Source organism: Acyrthosiphon pisum, chromosome A2, assembly GCF_005508785.2.
Source record: "Acyrthosiphon pisum isolate AL4f chromosome A2, pea_aphid_22Mar2018_4r6ur, whole genome shotgun sequence".
Lineage (NCBI taxonomy): Eukaryota > Metazoa > Arthropoda > Insecta > Hemiptera > Aphididae > Acyrthosiphon > Acyrthosiphon pisum.
Genome location: NC_042495.1, coordinates 40,172,065 through 40,187,386, shown reverse-complemented (window position 1 = coordinate 40,187,386; position 15,322 = coordinate 40,172,065). Strand labels below are relative to the sequence as shown.

The following is a 15,322-nucleotide window of genomic DNA, read 5'->3' as shown; positions in this document are numbered from 1 at the left end:
TCGTGTACACAGACACAAAAAAAAAAAAAAAAAAATAAAAAAACACACATTGTAAAATCAATACATTCATCGTTCCACTCAGAATCTAAAATTCAGCCCGTTTAGGTACAAAAATTACAATTAGGTTTACACATTAGTACATTACACTTATTTTGATGGTTTTAATCAAATCAATACATCGTCATATAGTCGAATCGTCGAATAGATAACAATATTTAATAAGATAGTAAGTAATTCTATAATTAGATTTTTATTTTCCTGCACGGCCTTCTTGTGATATAAAACACCAATCACCAATCATTGTAATAATAACAAAAGATTATATACCGGTAATTGAGATAGGGATTGCCAAATGCCGATTAGCGATGGCAATGATATGCCGACGGACTTAACGTTGTACAACGTACAAAAACAAATATATATTAATATTATATTATAGTATTATAATACGGGTCCTTACTCCTACAATATCAGTCGGCAGTATTTAGATTTCTAAATCGGTAAGTTCTCAACTGCCGACTGCCGGGACCCGTTCCTATATTAAATTTTTTTTTTTTTCATAAAGTATAATTTCCAACGGACAACGGCTCCCCGAAATTGCCGATTGATAATTACAAAAAAATTCAACAGGGGGGTGTGACGACCCACCATACCCCCATTGCCGCCGGCCCTGACCATACACTGCGTGCGCAAAAACAAAAATAGGTACCTAGGTAAACTTACGGGGAATAGAGTATAGTAACCAGCTACAACCTGCAGGATAGGTACCTCTATTTTTTTTTTAGCTAGGTCGGGTTAGGCATAATGTTTATAGATTAGAAACACAAATATAAATAAATAAAATTAATATATTATATTACGTATACGGCTATACCAGTAGCGTAGACATGATTTCTGAAAGAGGGGGGGATCAAAAAAAAAAACGACAAAGCTAAATGGGAGGGGAAAATTGGAAAATCCACTACCCTCTCAAAACTTTTTACTAAGGTAATCAAAAGCCAATTGTGGGGAGGGGGGATCTATTATTATATACCTAAGGTTATTATCATAGACATATGAATAATAAATATTTATTTATGTGTCTATGGTTATTATATTATTATTGTCTCAACGGTTTTATTTAGATTTTTCATATTTGGCTCGTTTTTTCAAACTTGCTTAATCAATGCGGGGGCGTCAAACAGGACATCTATTCAATTTATATGAAGAATTACACAATCAGTCATTTTTTTTGCCACTGATAATTTGTATGAATTGATCATAGATAATAAAGTCTTTATTATCTATGGAATTAATATTTGAATTTGATGTTATCATTACGTTTATACTTTAATATATCAGCAAAACAGAACAATTGTTATTCGGTAATTTTCACTCATTCGTCATTATTGTTTATAAACTTTTATTAACTTAAGAATTAGAGAAATTACTGTACAATGGCGGCTAACGCTAGTGTCGTCAATAATAATTGCCGAACGATTACAATTTATGATGTAGTTATACCTGTTACATTATATTATCACTTTCAGCTGAGAATGTTTAGATCTGTATTCTGTATGCAATGATGTAAAGCAAAAATATTGGTGACTACAACTGACTACTATTGAGGATTGCTGACTAGTTGTATGTGAGGTAAATCTTCAGTTAAATAAATTTATTATGTAATACACGAAATTATATTTTTAATTTTTTTTTTAATTACGCAATCACAATATTTAATTTGGAGTTTACCATAAGTTTACTAATTATTATAATAATTGTGATTTTTTTATTCAGTCCATATTACCTTCATACACCACCAACTGCAAGATGGTTGACAAATTGGACAAATACATTGACAGTTACTCTAAAGAATGGTACCAGGCGTTCCTGCTATTGATGATGGCCGGTACACCAGGGATATTTAACGCTATACAGATCTCATCGTATGTGTTCCTAGTTGACAAACCTTCATACTGGTGTGATGTACCAGTTTTGAAAGCGGCAGGGTGGAGTGACCAAATGCTCTTAAATGTTTCTACACCGTAAGATATATTCAAACCAATAATAATACCCACTAATTATTAATAATAAGGGGCTCCAGTCGGTTGTGTTTTAAGAAAATTAATATAGGCAATTTAAAATGATGACATTAAAATTACTTGTAAGTGTGTGCAAAGCAAACAAACATTAGTATGTGTGAGTTTAATCTGTAATCGTTTTCAGTTAATATTTTCTAGAAATGTTCTGAATTATAACAGTAGGCCTGCATAATACCGCCTGGTAGGTTGGTCTTTATTTATATTCACTGTAAATTAACTTTGTATGCGCAAGCATTGGCAATGTTATTAAATTAGATAAACATTTTACAATTTTAAAAAAGGTGGGTAAGTGGATATTGCTCTGCTGAACAGTAGGTTACAAGTGGGTCACTATATAATGGATAGTATTAAATTTGAATTCAATGATATAATATCACTGTATAAGAAAAACGATCCTGAGCGGAGACGGTTTGTCAGTCTAGGTATTAGACATATCTATTATAGGTATACTTATCTATGGTATTAAAAAAAAAATTGACCTATAATAGGTATCAATAATAAATTCCAAATTAATCATATCACAATATCCATTAGGTAACGCGTTATACATCAACAACAAACCGTGGTACTATCATAGATACATAATAGTATACTTTAGAAGTTTCAAGTACCCACAAATAATATTATACAATCACAACAAAATAACTAAAATAGTTATTCCAGGTTTAAAAGGGTTCTAGAACCGGTTAATACCGGTTTTGGAAAATACCGGTTAATTTCGGTTATTTTTGGTTAATTTTGATTTCTGATTATTAAAGATTTATTAAAAAAATAGTCTGAAATAATTTATTTATTCATGTTTAAATTGTAATTATTTCATGAAAATAGAAGTTATTATGAAAAGTTAGAAAAACATTAAAACATTAAAACACAATACCAACATCTCCATTGCTGACTGCCACCGTGCTAGGTCGGCGCACGTCGACAATGTCATAAAATGGATTTTCTTATCTACTATTTTAGATTCTGAGCGGAGCGAGGAAGCTATTGTTTTTATAATGGTGTTTATTTTTTTTTTTTTTATATCCTGTATACAAAATTTCTTCCAGAAGAAGTGCTTCGATTTCAACATATAGTACCTTATATTTTAGCAAATTGGATCAAGATGGTACTTTAGAGAGGTTATTTTCTGATTATAGAAAAAAAAAACGAAAAAAATTGAAAACTTACAATATCTGTAAACAGCTCAAAAAGAGTCAAATTATTTTCAAAATTTTATCGTATATAGAAAATGCTAATATAAACATTCAGTGAAATTTTTAAGTTAGGTCACTCGTTTTTTAATTACAACAAAATAACAAAACCACTACATGAGAAATCAAGTGAATATCTAATCTTATATAAATATGAATTTCAAACGCTCATAAAAATTTAATTTGAGTTTCTTATAGACATTTTTTTTTTTGATAAAGGTAGATTATCCTATAAGGAATCTTGTATTACATTTTAAAATCTTAGTTCTAAAAAGAAAAATTTTTACGAATTATTAACTCCAAATAATTTGCTAATTTTCGTGATTTTTACATATTTTGTCAATTTTTGAACTTTAAATGCTAATAAAAAATAATTGTGCCTATGTATTTTTAATATTTTTCAACTGCTATTGTAACAATGTATCAGGAGCCTTGTATTAATTTTTTACACTGTTTGGCCCAATAGATAAAAGTTTATTGATATTTATAGAAAAAAAAACTAAAAAAAATTAATTACAACAAAATAAGATAATCGTTACGTAAGAAATCAAGTGAATATCAAATGTTGTAAAAATATGAATTTCAAACGCTCATAAAAATTTAATTTGAGTTTCTTATAGACATTTTTTTTTTGATAAAGGTAGATTATCCTATAAAGAATCTTGTATTACATTTTAAAATCTAGTTCTAAAAACAAAAATTTTTACGAATTTTTAACTCAAAATAGTTTGCTAATTTTCGTGATTTTTACATAAAATAAATAAAAAAAAAAACACACATCATTGTAAAATCAATACATTCATCGTTCCACTCAGAATGTAAAAAAGTGGTTTTTGGAGCAAAAAGCTAGATAAAACTGAAGGAATTTGGCTTGTAAATAATATTAAAAATCGTCTCTGGTCAAATCTATTAAACTTGTTAATCAATAATAATCCGAAAAATTGTAAATTAATGTTTTCAGATAAATATAATATCTACTTGATTGATATCAAATATATGAATATTATATTTTTAGGTATCAAAATTATTCATCAAAAAAACTTGAAGAGTGTTCTTATTACAATCGAAATTATTCAACATTTGCCAAAAATGGTTACAACTGGTCAATGAATAATTTAGAAACTGCCAATTTAAAACCTTGTCAATATTATAGTTACAGTAACACAGACACTGTTGTAACTGAAGTATGTAAACATTTCTTCAAAATAAATACAAATTTCTTTATATTATACTACTTTAGTTTTTGTTTTATTTAAATTGGATTATAAAATGTTTTAGTGGAATTTAGTTTGTGAAAATGTAGCAATGAAGTCAAATATTCAAGCAGTTATGGCTTTTGGAAAGTTTATTGGTGGACTTTTATTTGGTTCAATATCGGATGTATATGGCAGGAAGTTTGCTTTTAATTTGGCAGCTTTTATTTACATGTTTTCAGGACCATCTGCTGCTCTGATTGATTCATATGTATTATTTTTGATTGCAAGATTCTTGATAGGTGTAGCTGGATCTGGAATTTATGAATCATCATATACAATATGTAATAAAAAAAAAAACTTAATCTATATATATAAACTAATGTTTGTTAAAATCCAAAGACAATATTAAAAATAATAATACTTTATGTTAATTCTAGTGACTGAGCTGACAAGTGGTAAAACTCGAACTTTACTTTGTCTTTTGATGAATATGTCATATCCAATTGGTTATATTTTGCTTTCAATTATTGCTTATTATGTACGACCATGGAGAATGTTGCTTTTAGTTTTGTCTGTGCCCATGTTTGGATTGTTGATACAATGCTGGTGAGTTGTATAGTTAAAATTACATTTTATACATTTATATAGTTATATAGAAGCACATTAGATTTTATACAAGAATATTTAAAGGTTTCTACCTGAATCTCCAAAATGGTTAATGTCTCAAGGTAGAGAAAGTCAGGCTTGGGAAGTGATGATTAAGCTTGTTCCTTCTGCTGTTCATGCTGACATAGATAATGATAACCAGGATATGGTTGAAATTAGAAAGGTTTGTCAATTACAATTGTTTATTAATGATTAATAGGGCTCGAAAGTTGATTACTTTAAAACAGTTAAAAGAATACCGAAAAAAAAATGCAAATATGACTTAAAAATTACAATTAATGGTTTAAAATTAATAAAAATAAATTTTTCTTTTAAATTTATAAATCACAAATTATAAAAGCTTACAAATTACTCAAAATTATTGCATATAAGAGCATATTTAATAAATTAAATAAACAATGATTATCGGATAGTAAATATCTGTATTAAGAAAAGCGTATCTCCATGTCCACTGGAGTAAATTTTAAATCTTCAGCATTTTAGTCATTAGAAAAACACTCACTTGCAGCTAAGTATCTTTAAACTATTTGGAAATTAATAAAAATGTTGAAAAAATTATGTATAACGTAAAAAGTCAGAAAATGCAAAAAAATGCAAAATAAAAATTAGTTATTTAGATTTGCATGCTATTGAAACACATTTTCAGCTAATAAAGCATCGTCTTGGAAGTAAAAAAAAAGCAGCATCAACTTCCGAGTTAACGATGTAATTATTACATATTGTGTACAATATTTAGTTTATCTTTTAATACTTTTTATGTAAGATTTTAATGACCTCTTTTATTATAACAAGTATTTTGTTTTATTAAAGTAGTCAAAAAAGAGTCAAGGGAAATGTAATGAGTTTTTTTCCACTTTTACTACATTGTTTTCTACTTGGGATTTATCTGTCAAGACTGGTATTTCTTTTTCTTGTGGATTTGTTTGTGGCCTATCATATTACGTTATTGGTAAGTTGGAAATGTTCTTAAATGTTCTTAGTCTTACCTATAGGCTAATTGTATAACATAAAATTATTGACTAACTATTATTATAAATTTGTTTTGTTTGCTTGTATACAAAAATGGGCTATCTTGTCGTATGCGCTCTACCGTGTTTTGCCATTCTACAATTATATTTAGATTTTAACGGAAAAAAAACAAAAAACAAAAAAAAACAACTGAAAAACGATAACAAAATATCCTAAAAACCAAAAAAAATTTCACTTATTTTTACTTTTTAATCTTTAACTTTAAAAACACTTTAACTTGAAATCAGAAATTTTGAATTTTCTAATTTTTATATCAATTATAATATTGTTTTAACATTTAAATATTATGAATAATTAATTTTAATTTTTAACTTTTAAGTGCATTTCTATATTGCGCGTTACTATTATAACTTAAAAGTTAAAAGTTTTATTCTGTATATAATATATATTGTTTTTGACTAACGTTTTAAAAAAAATTATTTTCCTATGTTTCCAAATAATGTTTTTGATAGTATTGTTTTTTTTATATAATATATATGATAATTAATTTTAATTTTCAACTTTTAAGTGCATTTCTATATTGCGCGTTACTATTGTAACTTAAAAGTTAAAAGTTATAAGTTATAAGAATATGATATAAAAAAAATTTATATTATCAAAAACATTATTCAAAAACAATATAGAAAAATAACGTTTTTAAAAACGTTAAACAAAAACGATATTTTTGCAGGTAGACCGCAATCTGGGGTAGAGCGCATACGACAAGATAGCCCAAAAATGTATACTCACTTTATTTAAACGACTATATAGAATGATGTCTCACAAATTCTTTCATTTTGTTGGATTAATTGCTTGAATAGTTATTAGTTATAAATTAATTATAACATTTCTTTTGGTTTTTTCCAAGGCAAGTAATGATTTTTTTTAACTCATTTAAGTAATATGCACCAATAAGTTAAAGGTTAATTTAATTACAGGTTAACTCAGTTAAGTTAAAAGTTAATACACACTTTTTGTTAACTTTTTATTGGGTTAAAAAAAAGTTAATTTGTTTATACAACACTAGCATACTTAATTTTTGTCTAACCCAAAACTAAATTATAGACCATAATGTTTATAATTTATACAATTTTTCCATATAAGTTAAATTGGAATAATATACATTTTTTAACTTAAAACAATTTACGGCAAATATTTTTTGACATGAAAACTAAGTAGACTGAAATAGTGAAATGTAATAAAATTAAAAACAAAATAAATCTACTTAACTTACTTCTTTAAATGAACAATTAATTTGTTAATTTCACATCAATTAAAAAAGGAATTTAGTGAGTTAACAGTTAAGTTAATGTAAATCTGAGTGAAAATCCAAAAGTAACTAGTTAAGTTAAAAAGTTAAAAGTAAATTAACTTTTTAACTCGTTTATGCCCAGCCTTGGTTTTATTACTAATCATTCATTTGGTTAGGTTGGTATCTTATGAGTTATGATGTGTTATAATATTTATATATGGTTAATATTTGATACCACTTACCTTATAGTCTTTACTCTAAGAATGCTGTTTGATTATTTTTTATTCATATTTGAGTATTAAGATGTCCTGTCTTTAGCATAGTATACTACACATAAATCCATTATGAATAAAAAAAAAATAATATTTTACTGATACTTTTGTTTTTGTATGTGACATTTAATTGTAAAATGTATATAAAAAAAATTTAACCACTTTTTAGTTATTTATTTCAGCTGAAGTAATGTTATTGATATTTAATACTTTTATGATTCAGTTCCAATATTACATTAAAAGTTTACAATGTTCATATTCGTTATGATTTGAGTTTTCTATTGGTTTCTGTCTTTAAATTATTTAATTATTGTAGGTATTACTATAAGAATGATCAAGAACATGGTTATTATTTAGTTTAAAAAATTAGGATTCTTCCGTGAAATAATAAGTGATCCAAGATAGAAAATGGGGTACCTATTGCTAAGTTGTCAAGTTTTTTAGATAGTAAGTTTTGGTCTACAGAATCAAATGCTTTGGATAAATAGATAAATAATAATAATAATACACTTTTATAACAACATTTATGTTTGGTCATCTTAATAATACAAATATTGCATGATAGGTGCATTTAGAAACTTCATTGTATCATATATATAAATTTAATGAAGGCCAAAAACACCATCTCGATTGTACTAAAATAAATATATTTTTATTATTTTATTATTTAAGCATTAAATGGTGATAATATTACTGCTGATCGTTACATATATGTTGCGTTGAATGGAGTTGTCGAAGGCTTAGCATACTTATCAACTATTCCATTATTACTCTATGTTGGACGCAAAATAGCAGTTTCCGGTTTATTTTTTGCATCCGGAATATTGCAGCTTGCATTGTTAACAATACCACAAGGTACATATTATAATATAAAAGATAAATGTATACTTTTTTTTAAATTCTTATACTAATAAATTCTTGTTTTTTTATTTTTTTAGAAAGTGCAAATTTTTTATTATTTGTTGCTTTGCTTGGAAAATTTTGTGTGAGTGCAGTATTTTCAGTTAGTTTGCTTTATATATCAGAGTTATATCCAACTACAATAAGAAATACTGGTCTTGGAACATCATTGACTATTTCTCAAATAGGATCTGTTATTGCACCATATGTAGTTGAATTATTGGTAATAACTAATAGCTATAATGCTTGGTTTCTGTATTACTGTGATTAATGACTAATGTTGTAATTTACTGTTAATTTTATGTTATTTAGGGAGCTAAAGCTTGGTACATTCCAAGTACAGTGTGTGGAATGTTGGGCATTTTTGTTTCAAGTTTGGTTCTAATGTTGCCTGAAACAAAGGGAACAGTATTACCAGATACTCTAGAAGATATGAAAATTACTAGTTCTGTTAAAGTTACCAATTGTTGTAAGTTTTAGTGCTTTTCACCATTATGTTTCTTTTATAAATTATTCTTCTGACAATATTGACTGGTTCATTAAAATTATTATTTTGACAGTATAATATGCTATACTGTTGTTTTATTGGGGAATCACAGTTAAATGGGTTGAATATTGATGAGTATATAAGTATAATAAAATTATTAAGAAAAATAAAAATTGAATATTATCAATGTTTTAAATGTTTAAATACTATGTTTAAAGTAATTTTGTAAATGATCTCAGTACCACAGATTATTTTTAGCAAATTAAATTAAAGAAATTGTTCTAATTAAGTTGTGATAGTTTATTTTTTGTATCTCAATTTGAATCTTTTATTTATGTTATAGTTATTGTAAAAATGTTTGAATTTAAAATGCGTTATTAAATTCCTATACATTTAGTAAAATTATATTACGGTGATCAAGAGGTATTGTATATAATAATTGATTGTTAAATTCTTAGTTACGAATATTTCAGTAGAAATTCATATGTTCTGTTTCATATTTATGTTACCTTGCCTGGTTATATTATGTTATTATTTTTAATATAAAATAATTATTACCAACCAATATTTATGTATGTTTATTGTTATTATGATATGTGTATTATTCAATTATTATATTTTTAGTTATTTGTAATGTTATGAACTAACCCCAGAAATAACTAATGCGAGTAGGTAAATGTTTTAATGTATACTTTGGTCTGTTAATTTATATTTTATAATTATTGTTTGTTTTATTTAGTTTTAATTATACATTGTTAATTTAAAATTGAACATTTATTTAACAAGTACTTATATCTTATTACATTTTAATTGGTCCTTTTAGTGCTAACTGTAGCAAAGACATTACGTTTAATGATGATAAATCTACCAGAACTGACTAAAAAAAAAAAATAACAATTAATTTTATTCTATTTATTATAACAAGAGTAATTTCAGTAGAATGTTGATTATTTTACTAACCAGTAGGGAAGTAGATCACTTAAAAATATGAAAAACAATTGTTTATGAATATTTAGTTGAATGATTCATAATATCCTATTTAAAATAATAAATTATGATTCAAGAATAAACCTGAATAATACATTTAAAATTAAAACATAATATTATGTATAATTAATAATACTAATTTATTAGTAAATAATTTGTACAATTATTTTTACGTAGTTTCAATTAACCAAATGCTACTATAGTCTCAGTTTGAATAATCAACACTCTACTGTGGTATTAGTTAAACCCAACTATAACAGTACTTACATCTACGTTTTGTAAAGTGTTTACTTGAAGCAGATTGTCTTTTCTGAAACTTAAAATCGCAACTGCCAAAAGTGGCAACACTTCCAAGGAGTCGTAAGCTATAACCATGTCCCACAGGTTAAGTAATTGTTCTGGAAGTAAATGCCCACTGAATCCCTTCATGATCCATTTGAATACCACTCGGATACTGACAATTAATGAAATATGAATTATTGATTGGTTTTTAAATATATATATAGGATAATGTGGATTATGTCAATTAGCCATTAGGTAGATATATTCAGGCACGTATTTGAGAGAGGCGGTGAGGGATATCGCCCTTTCCCCAAAGACCCGTTTACAGTCCACCTTAGTATGTAGTAAAAAATTATAATCTACTATTTTTAAAAAAAAAATTGTATAATAATATTACGAATTTGCGATTTAAGATAGTATCAGTTAAATCGCTATAATGATTTACACTGAGATAGATTTGGATTTGGACTAGGTATTCCTATAAAAAAATGAATCCCCCCAGATATGTGCCTGGATATATTGGGTACCTATACCTATACTTACGGGTGAATGTTGTGGCTCATAAAATGCGACCAAATCTTTGTTTCGTGTCTCTGTAAAAGCCGCTGGAACAAAATGCATAGTCCAAGTATGCTTTGCGGATGTGAACTTATCACATGCAATCTGAACCAATAACGGAGGTAGAATGCTCTGAACGTGTAGTACAATGGTACGGGGTCGTTGAACAAATAGCAAACGGGGGCAGCTAAACATTGACAACAAACGACGTTTCACTTTTTTAAAATAGCTATTATACAGCATAGTTTCAAAAAGTTACACTTCTATCACACAGTGTTTGTGTTATACTTATAGACGGAAATAGATAATAGTATTAATATTAATGGTAATGACGCTAAAAATAATCACAGAGCAAAGTTGACCAGGTACGTCTAGGATGTTTTGGCCCTGTCATCGCCCGCCCGATTTAACGATTTTAACGATAAATAATTTGTATTATATCATATTATCATAATATTTGTCTCGTTACATAATATGTCATATACTATTACAGTATATTTTAAATAAAATTAAAAATGTTGTGTAGTAAAATTAGTTATACAAATTTGATCCTTTCCTATTGCACATCTATGGAACCATTATTCCAAGGTTCGTACGTTTTGTAGTTTTTGAGATATAGCGATGAATAAGTGAGTGGATGAGAGAGTGGTATTTGGATTTTATATACCTATGTATATATTTGTAAAAAAATTTTATACAATATTTCTTCTACTTATAATATAGTAATACAATATGTAGGGAACCATAATGGCAACCCTTGAACCCTATAACAGAAAAATAATATTCCTTTTTCGAGAGCAGAAATCTATATCAAAGTGTGAGCTACCTTCAGCGGTACTTATAGGGGTTGAAAAAATAACCCAAAAATACCCTCCAAATTTCAAGAAATCTTTTGATTTAATCATTGAGTATCTATACTATCTATAATAATTAATAACTTTGATTGAATAAGATCCAGTAATTTTTGAGTTTCTATCTAAAAACCAGACAGACCATTATATTCTATTACGGGTATAACTTTGATGAGCTCTCATGCACTTATGGAAAAGGGCTGAAGGACCACGATAACCATAAGCGTTTTCTACAGCGTTGTGTGACTATTATGGCTCAAAGCACAATATAAGGTTTCTATTTCGTACGTTAGTTCCCGTTTTCGTTCTAACCCTACCCAAGAACAATTTTGTGGTACTTTTTTATTCTTGTGGAGTGGCCCTAATTGTTGGCTTACGCCACTGAAGAGGATTTTTGCAATTTGCGCCTTTTATGATGATTGTCCTTACCATACATTGTAAAGCCATGGAAAGGTATAATGCCGTTGGGAGGATATATTGCCTCGATAGGTGGTTTGCCCTTCAACGACGTAAGTATTGGATGGCTGGTCGAGTTGTTGAACACTGACAACACGTCAGTATCGCGAGTAAAACACAACATTATCTAAACACCAAACATGGGCATAAGAATATTACCTGGGTATGTAATTAACGGCCAATTATTTTATTAGGTAATTAGGTAACTATATGTCCTATACGTATATGGTATATAGTATATACCCATACGTATTAGGCCGTTGAGTAGTAAGTATAATAATTAATAAATAATAAGTAATCTAGTATATTATTATACTAAGGGTGTATTAAGGATTTTGTCTGGGTGGGAGGATTTATATTTATATATGGTGCTCATGATAATTCGAGCAGGGGGGTATCACCCCCTTAACACCAGAATACCTATATAGATTAAGTTTATATTTGATGCTATATTGCTGTTACATAAATATATCATATACGTATGTGGTATATAAACATTGAACACGATCAGATAAGTATTAATATTAATTTATAATATTATTTACTAACATTTATATGACACAAAATCGAAAATTCAATTTTTAGTCTTAACTCATGCATCAATTACTTCATCTGGCATAATTTTAATACCTACTTCAGTGACCGTTCAAAATATAAAACCCATTTACTCTATTCTTAGTTGGTTCTTACTTCTTAGGTTACCCATGTGATAGATCGTTCGGCTGGTTAGACTATAGACAAAGGTAGGTAATGTATGATATACTATATTATAGAGTACCTACCTATAGGTAGGTAATTAGGTAAAATCAGTCCTGTAAAGAATACTTTTAAAAAGTACTTGAGTAAATACTCAAATACATTTATTTTTTAAGCATTTAAGATACTATCAAATACTTTAATTGTAAAGTAGGTATTTCAAATAGGTACTACTCAAATACTTTGAAAAAGTTTTTGGAATACTTTTCATTTTTCAAATACTTTTGGTTTTTAAAGTGGGTTTCTAATTATCGTAATATAAACACATAGGAAGTAGGTAATCTAATAGTTATCTAATAGTTTTAAAAGGAATATTGTTATTCAATATTCAATAACTTTTTTTAGAAATCTGGCTTTCACAAACCTTTGGTCTATTCGGCTAACACAGAAATACAGAATATTAAATAAAACTATTATTCTATTATTGTAGTTGACAATAATATTTTTCCAACCAATTATTTCGAATAAAAATAAAATGTTCGAAATAAAAAACAAAAGTATTCAATACAAAAAAAGTATTTAAAAAGTTATTCAATACTTAAAAAAGTATTTGAATACTTTTACTTAAATACTTTACAGGACTCGAGGACTGGGTAAAATATATAACCTATATAATATACATTATACACCAATAAATTAATTTAGAATATTCCATGTTATTTTCTCAGAATTGACATTGGACATTTCAGCATTAATTATTATTTATTATTGTTATTTGACTATTCGTACAAATATTCAAACTTTTTCCTACTACGGACGCTCATTTATTTTCAACATTATAAAAATAGTTCTATGGCATCCTATTGGTACTCTATTGGTACTCTAGTCCTGTCCTCATTTAAGAACAAATATTTTTTTTAGATGCAAACATTTTTTTAAAAAAAATGTTAAGGGATCTATCCTTTTCCTACCATTAATACGCAACTTTTTTTTTTTATTAAATTTGATGCACTGGACTAGGGTCATTAAATGTTTGTGGAGATTACGATTTGTTTGTGTGGAGGTGCGGGGGGATTATGGTTTATTTATGCAACTTGTATACAGTATACTTATATTGTATACTAATATATATACATATATGATGTATAAATGTATAATATAAAAGCACCTGATGTAAGACGTCTTCGAACACGAAGTATTGATCGTCGTTGCACGCTGTTAGTTGAACGTCTTTCGTGATCAATTTGTCGATCAACATATCGAAGTGCAACACGCGTTGTTTTAATTCCGAGTAATGTTGTTCCTGAAAACAAATGTCCAACGTCCGTTACGTGGGTGGACAATATTTAATAATTGGTACGAGGTGGCCAGGTGGGTGTAATTCATACCGAAGTCTTTACACTAGATCCTAGAATCTGTGCCCAGAGCTTACCCCGGAGACTGCGAGGTGCACCCAATTTTAGAAACTCTTGACACACTGGTGCATGCTGATGTTGTAGAACTGTAAAAATAAATATTACTCGTTCATTTTCCACACTGGGTACCTATACCTATACACGGGGTAATTTAATTATTTAACCTTTTTCTCCCAAAGCGATTCGTTCTTGTTCTCCCTGTGACGTCGACCCGCATGACAACGTCGTCAGACATTGACAACACGTTAAACCTAACAGCAAATCGGCAGTGGCCAAATCCCTGTAATGATGTCTCTAAAACCAACGCAACATTATAAAACTAATTTAACTGTATACAGCTATAGCTGCATCGTTTAGTTATTGGTACTGATAACTGATGTATAGTGTTGACTGTGGCGTATCCGAGAAGATCTACCGACCACAAATATTATCCAAGAATAATATTATTATACGCACCTATCTTTATTATTTTGTCACTATTTTCCATATAGTATAAAATGACGTCGTAGTGTCGTACATTAGGTTTTAATTATTTTTAATTGGAAAATTTAACTAAAACTTTGACAATTAAGAGGTAATTATCATGCCCGAATACAAACGCATAACATACCAAATTTACGCTCGAAATTCAAGTTTTATGCCGTTAGCTTAAAAATTAAAGTGAATAAACCTATTATGAAACTTGATGGTATTATCTGTGTTTTGTTTGAAGTTTTTTTACGATAATTTAGTTTTTAAGTGAGTTATAGTGTGTATAATAAATGGAAATTAAAAATGCTCATAACTCACTTAAAAACTGAATTATTATAAAAAACTTCCAACAAAACACAGATAATGTTCTTACCATCTATTCAATCTAATTTTTAAGGTAACGGCATAAAACTTGAATTTCTGTGCATAAATTTGGTATGATACGCGTTTAAGACGGATACATGTGGATGTGGCTTCCTTTTAAAGGGTGGCAATGGGGGCATAGATATCAATAAATAATGGGCCCTTGGGTGGTAATATGTTTAAGAGGA

General features: G+C 27.9%; 2 protein-coding genes across 2 annotated transcripts in view; one reads left to right on the top strand and one right to left on the bottom strand.

Annotated features, from left to right (window-relative positions):
* The first annotated feature begins 1,329 nt into the window (after positions 1-1,329).
* LOC100162951 (organic cation transporter protein) lies at positions 1,330-9,821 on the top strand. The gene is made up of 10 exons (XM_001945049.5): positions 1,330-1,632; positions 1,777-2,024; positions 4,290-4,458; positions 4,553-4,811; positions 4,908-5,076; positions 5,161-5,299; positions 5,950-6,085; positions 8,341-8,523; positions 8,607-8,791; positions 8,881-9,821. The coding sequence occupies exons 2-10, from the start codon at positions 1,810-1,812 to the stop codon at positions 9,046-9,048; spliced, it is 1,623 nt and encodes a 540-aa protein (XP_001945084.3). The 5' UTR covers positions 1,330-1,632; positions 1,777-1,809; the 3' UTR covers positions 9,049-9,821.
* Positions 9,817-15,322, bottom strand: part of LOC100160931 (TBC1 domain family member 19) — a 20,391-nt gene continuing 14,885 nt past the window's right edge. The window contains exons 7-13 of the mRNA XM_008185720.3: positions 14,465-14,594; positions 14,274-14,386; positions 14,054-14,188; positions 12,163-12,316; positions 10,868-11,069; positions 10,310-10,496; positions 9,817-9,932 (exon numbers count right to left, since the gene is read on the bottom strand). Coding sequence (XP_008183942.1) covers positions 9,855-9,932; positions 10,310-10,496; positions 10,868-11,069; positions 12,163-12,316; positions 14,054-14,188; positions 14,274-14,386; positions 14,465-14,594 — 999 coding nt within the window. The 3' untranslated portion in view covers positions 9,817-9,854. The remainder of the gene's footprint in view (positions 9,933-10,309; positions 10,497-10,867; positions 11,070-12,162; positions 12,317-14,053; positions 14,189-14,273; positions 14,387-14,464; positions 14,595-15,322) is intronic.

What these genes read in the sequence shown, in the direction of transcription:
- LOC100162951 (XM_001945049.5), top strand. Translation starts at nt 1,810, where the DNA reads ATGGTTGACAAATTGGACAAATACATTGACAGTTACTCTAAAGAATGG. An exon ending in ATATGGTTGAAATTAGAAAG is followed by an intron (nt 5,300 to 5,949) that starts GTTTGTCAATTA and finishes TTATTAAAGTAG; the next exon opens with TCAAAAAAGAGTCAAGGGAA. An exon ending in CCTATCATATTACGTTATTG is followed by an intron (nt 6,086 to 8,340) that starts GTAAGTTGGAAA and finishes TTATTATTTAAG; the next exon opens with CATTAAATGGTGATAATATT.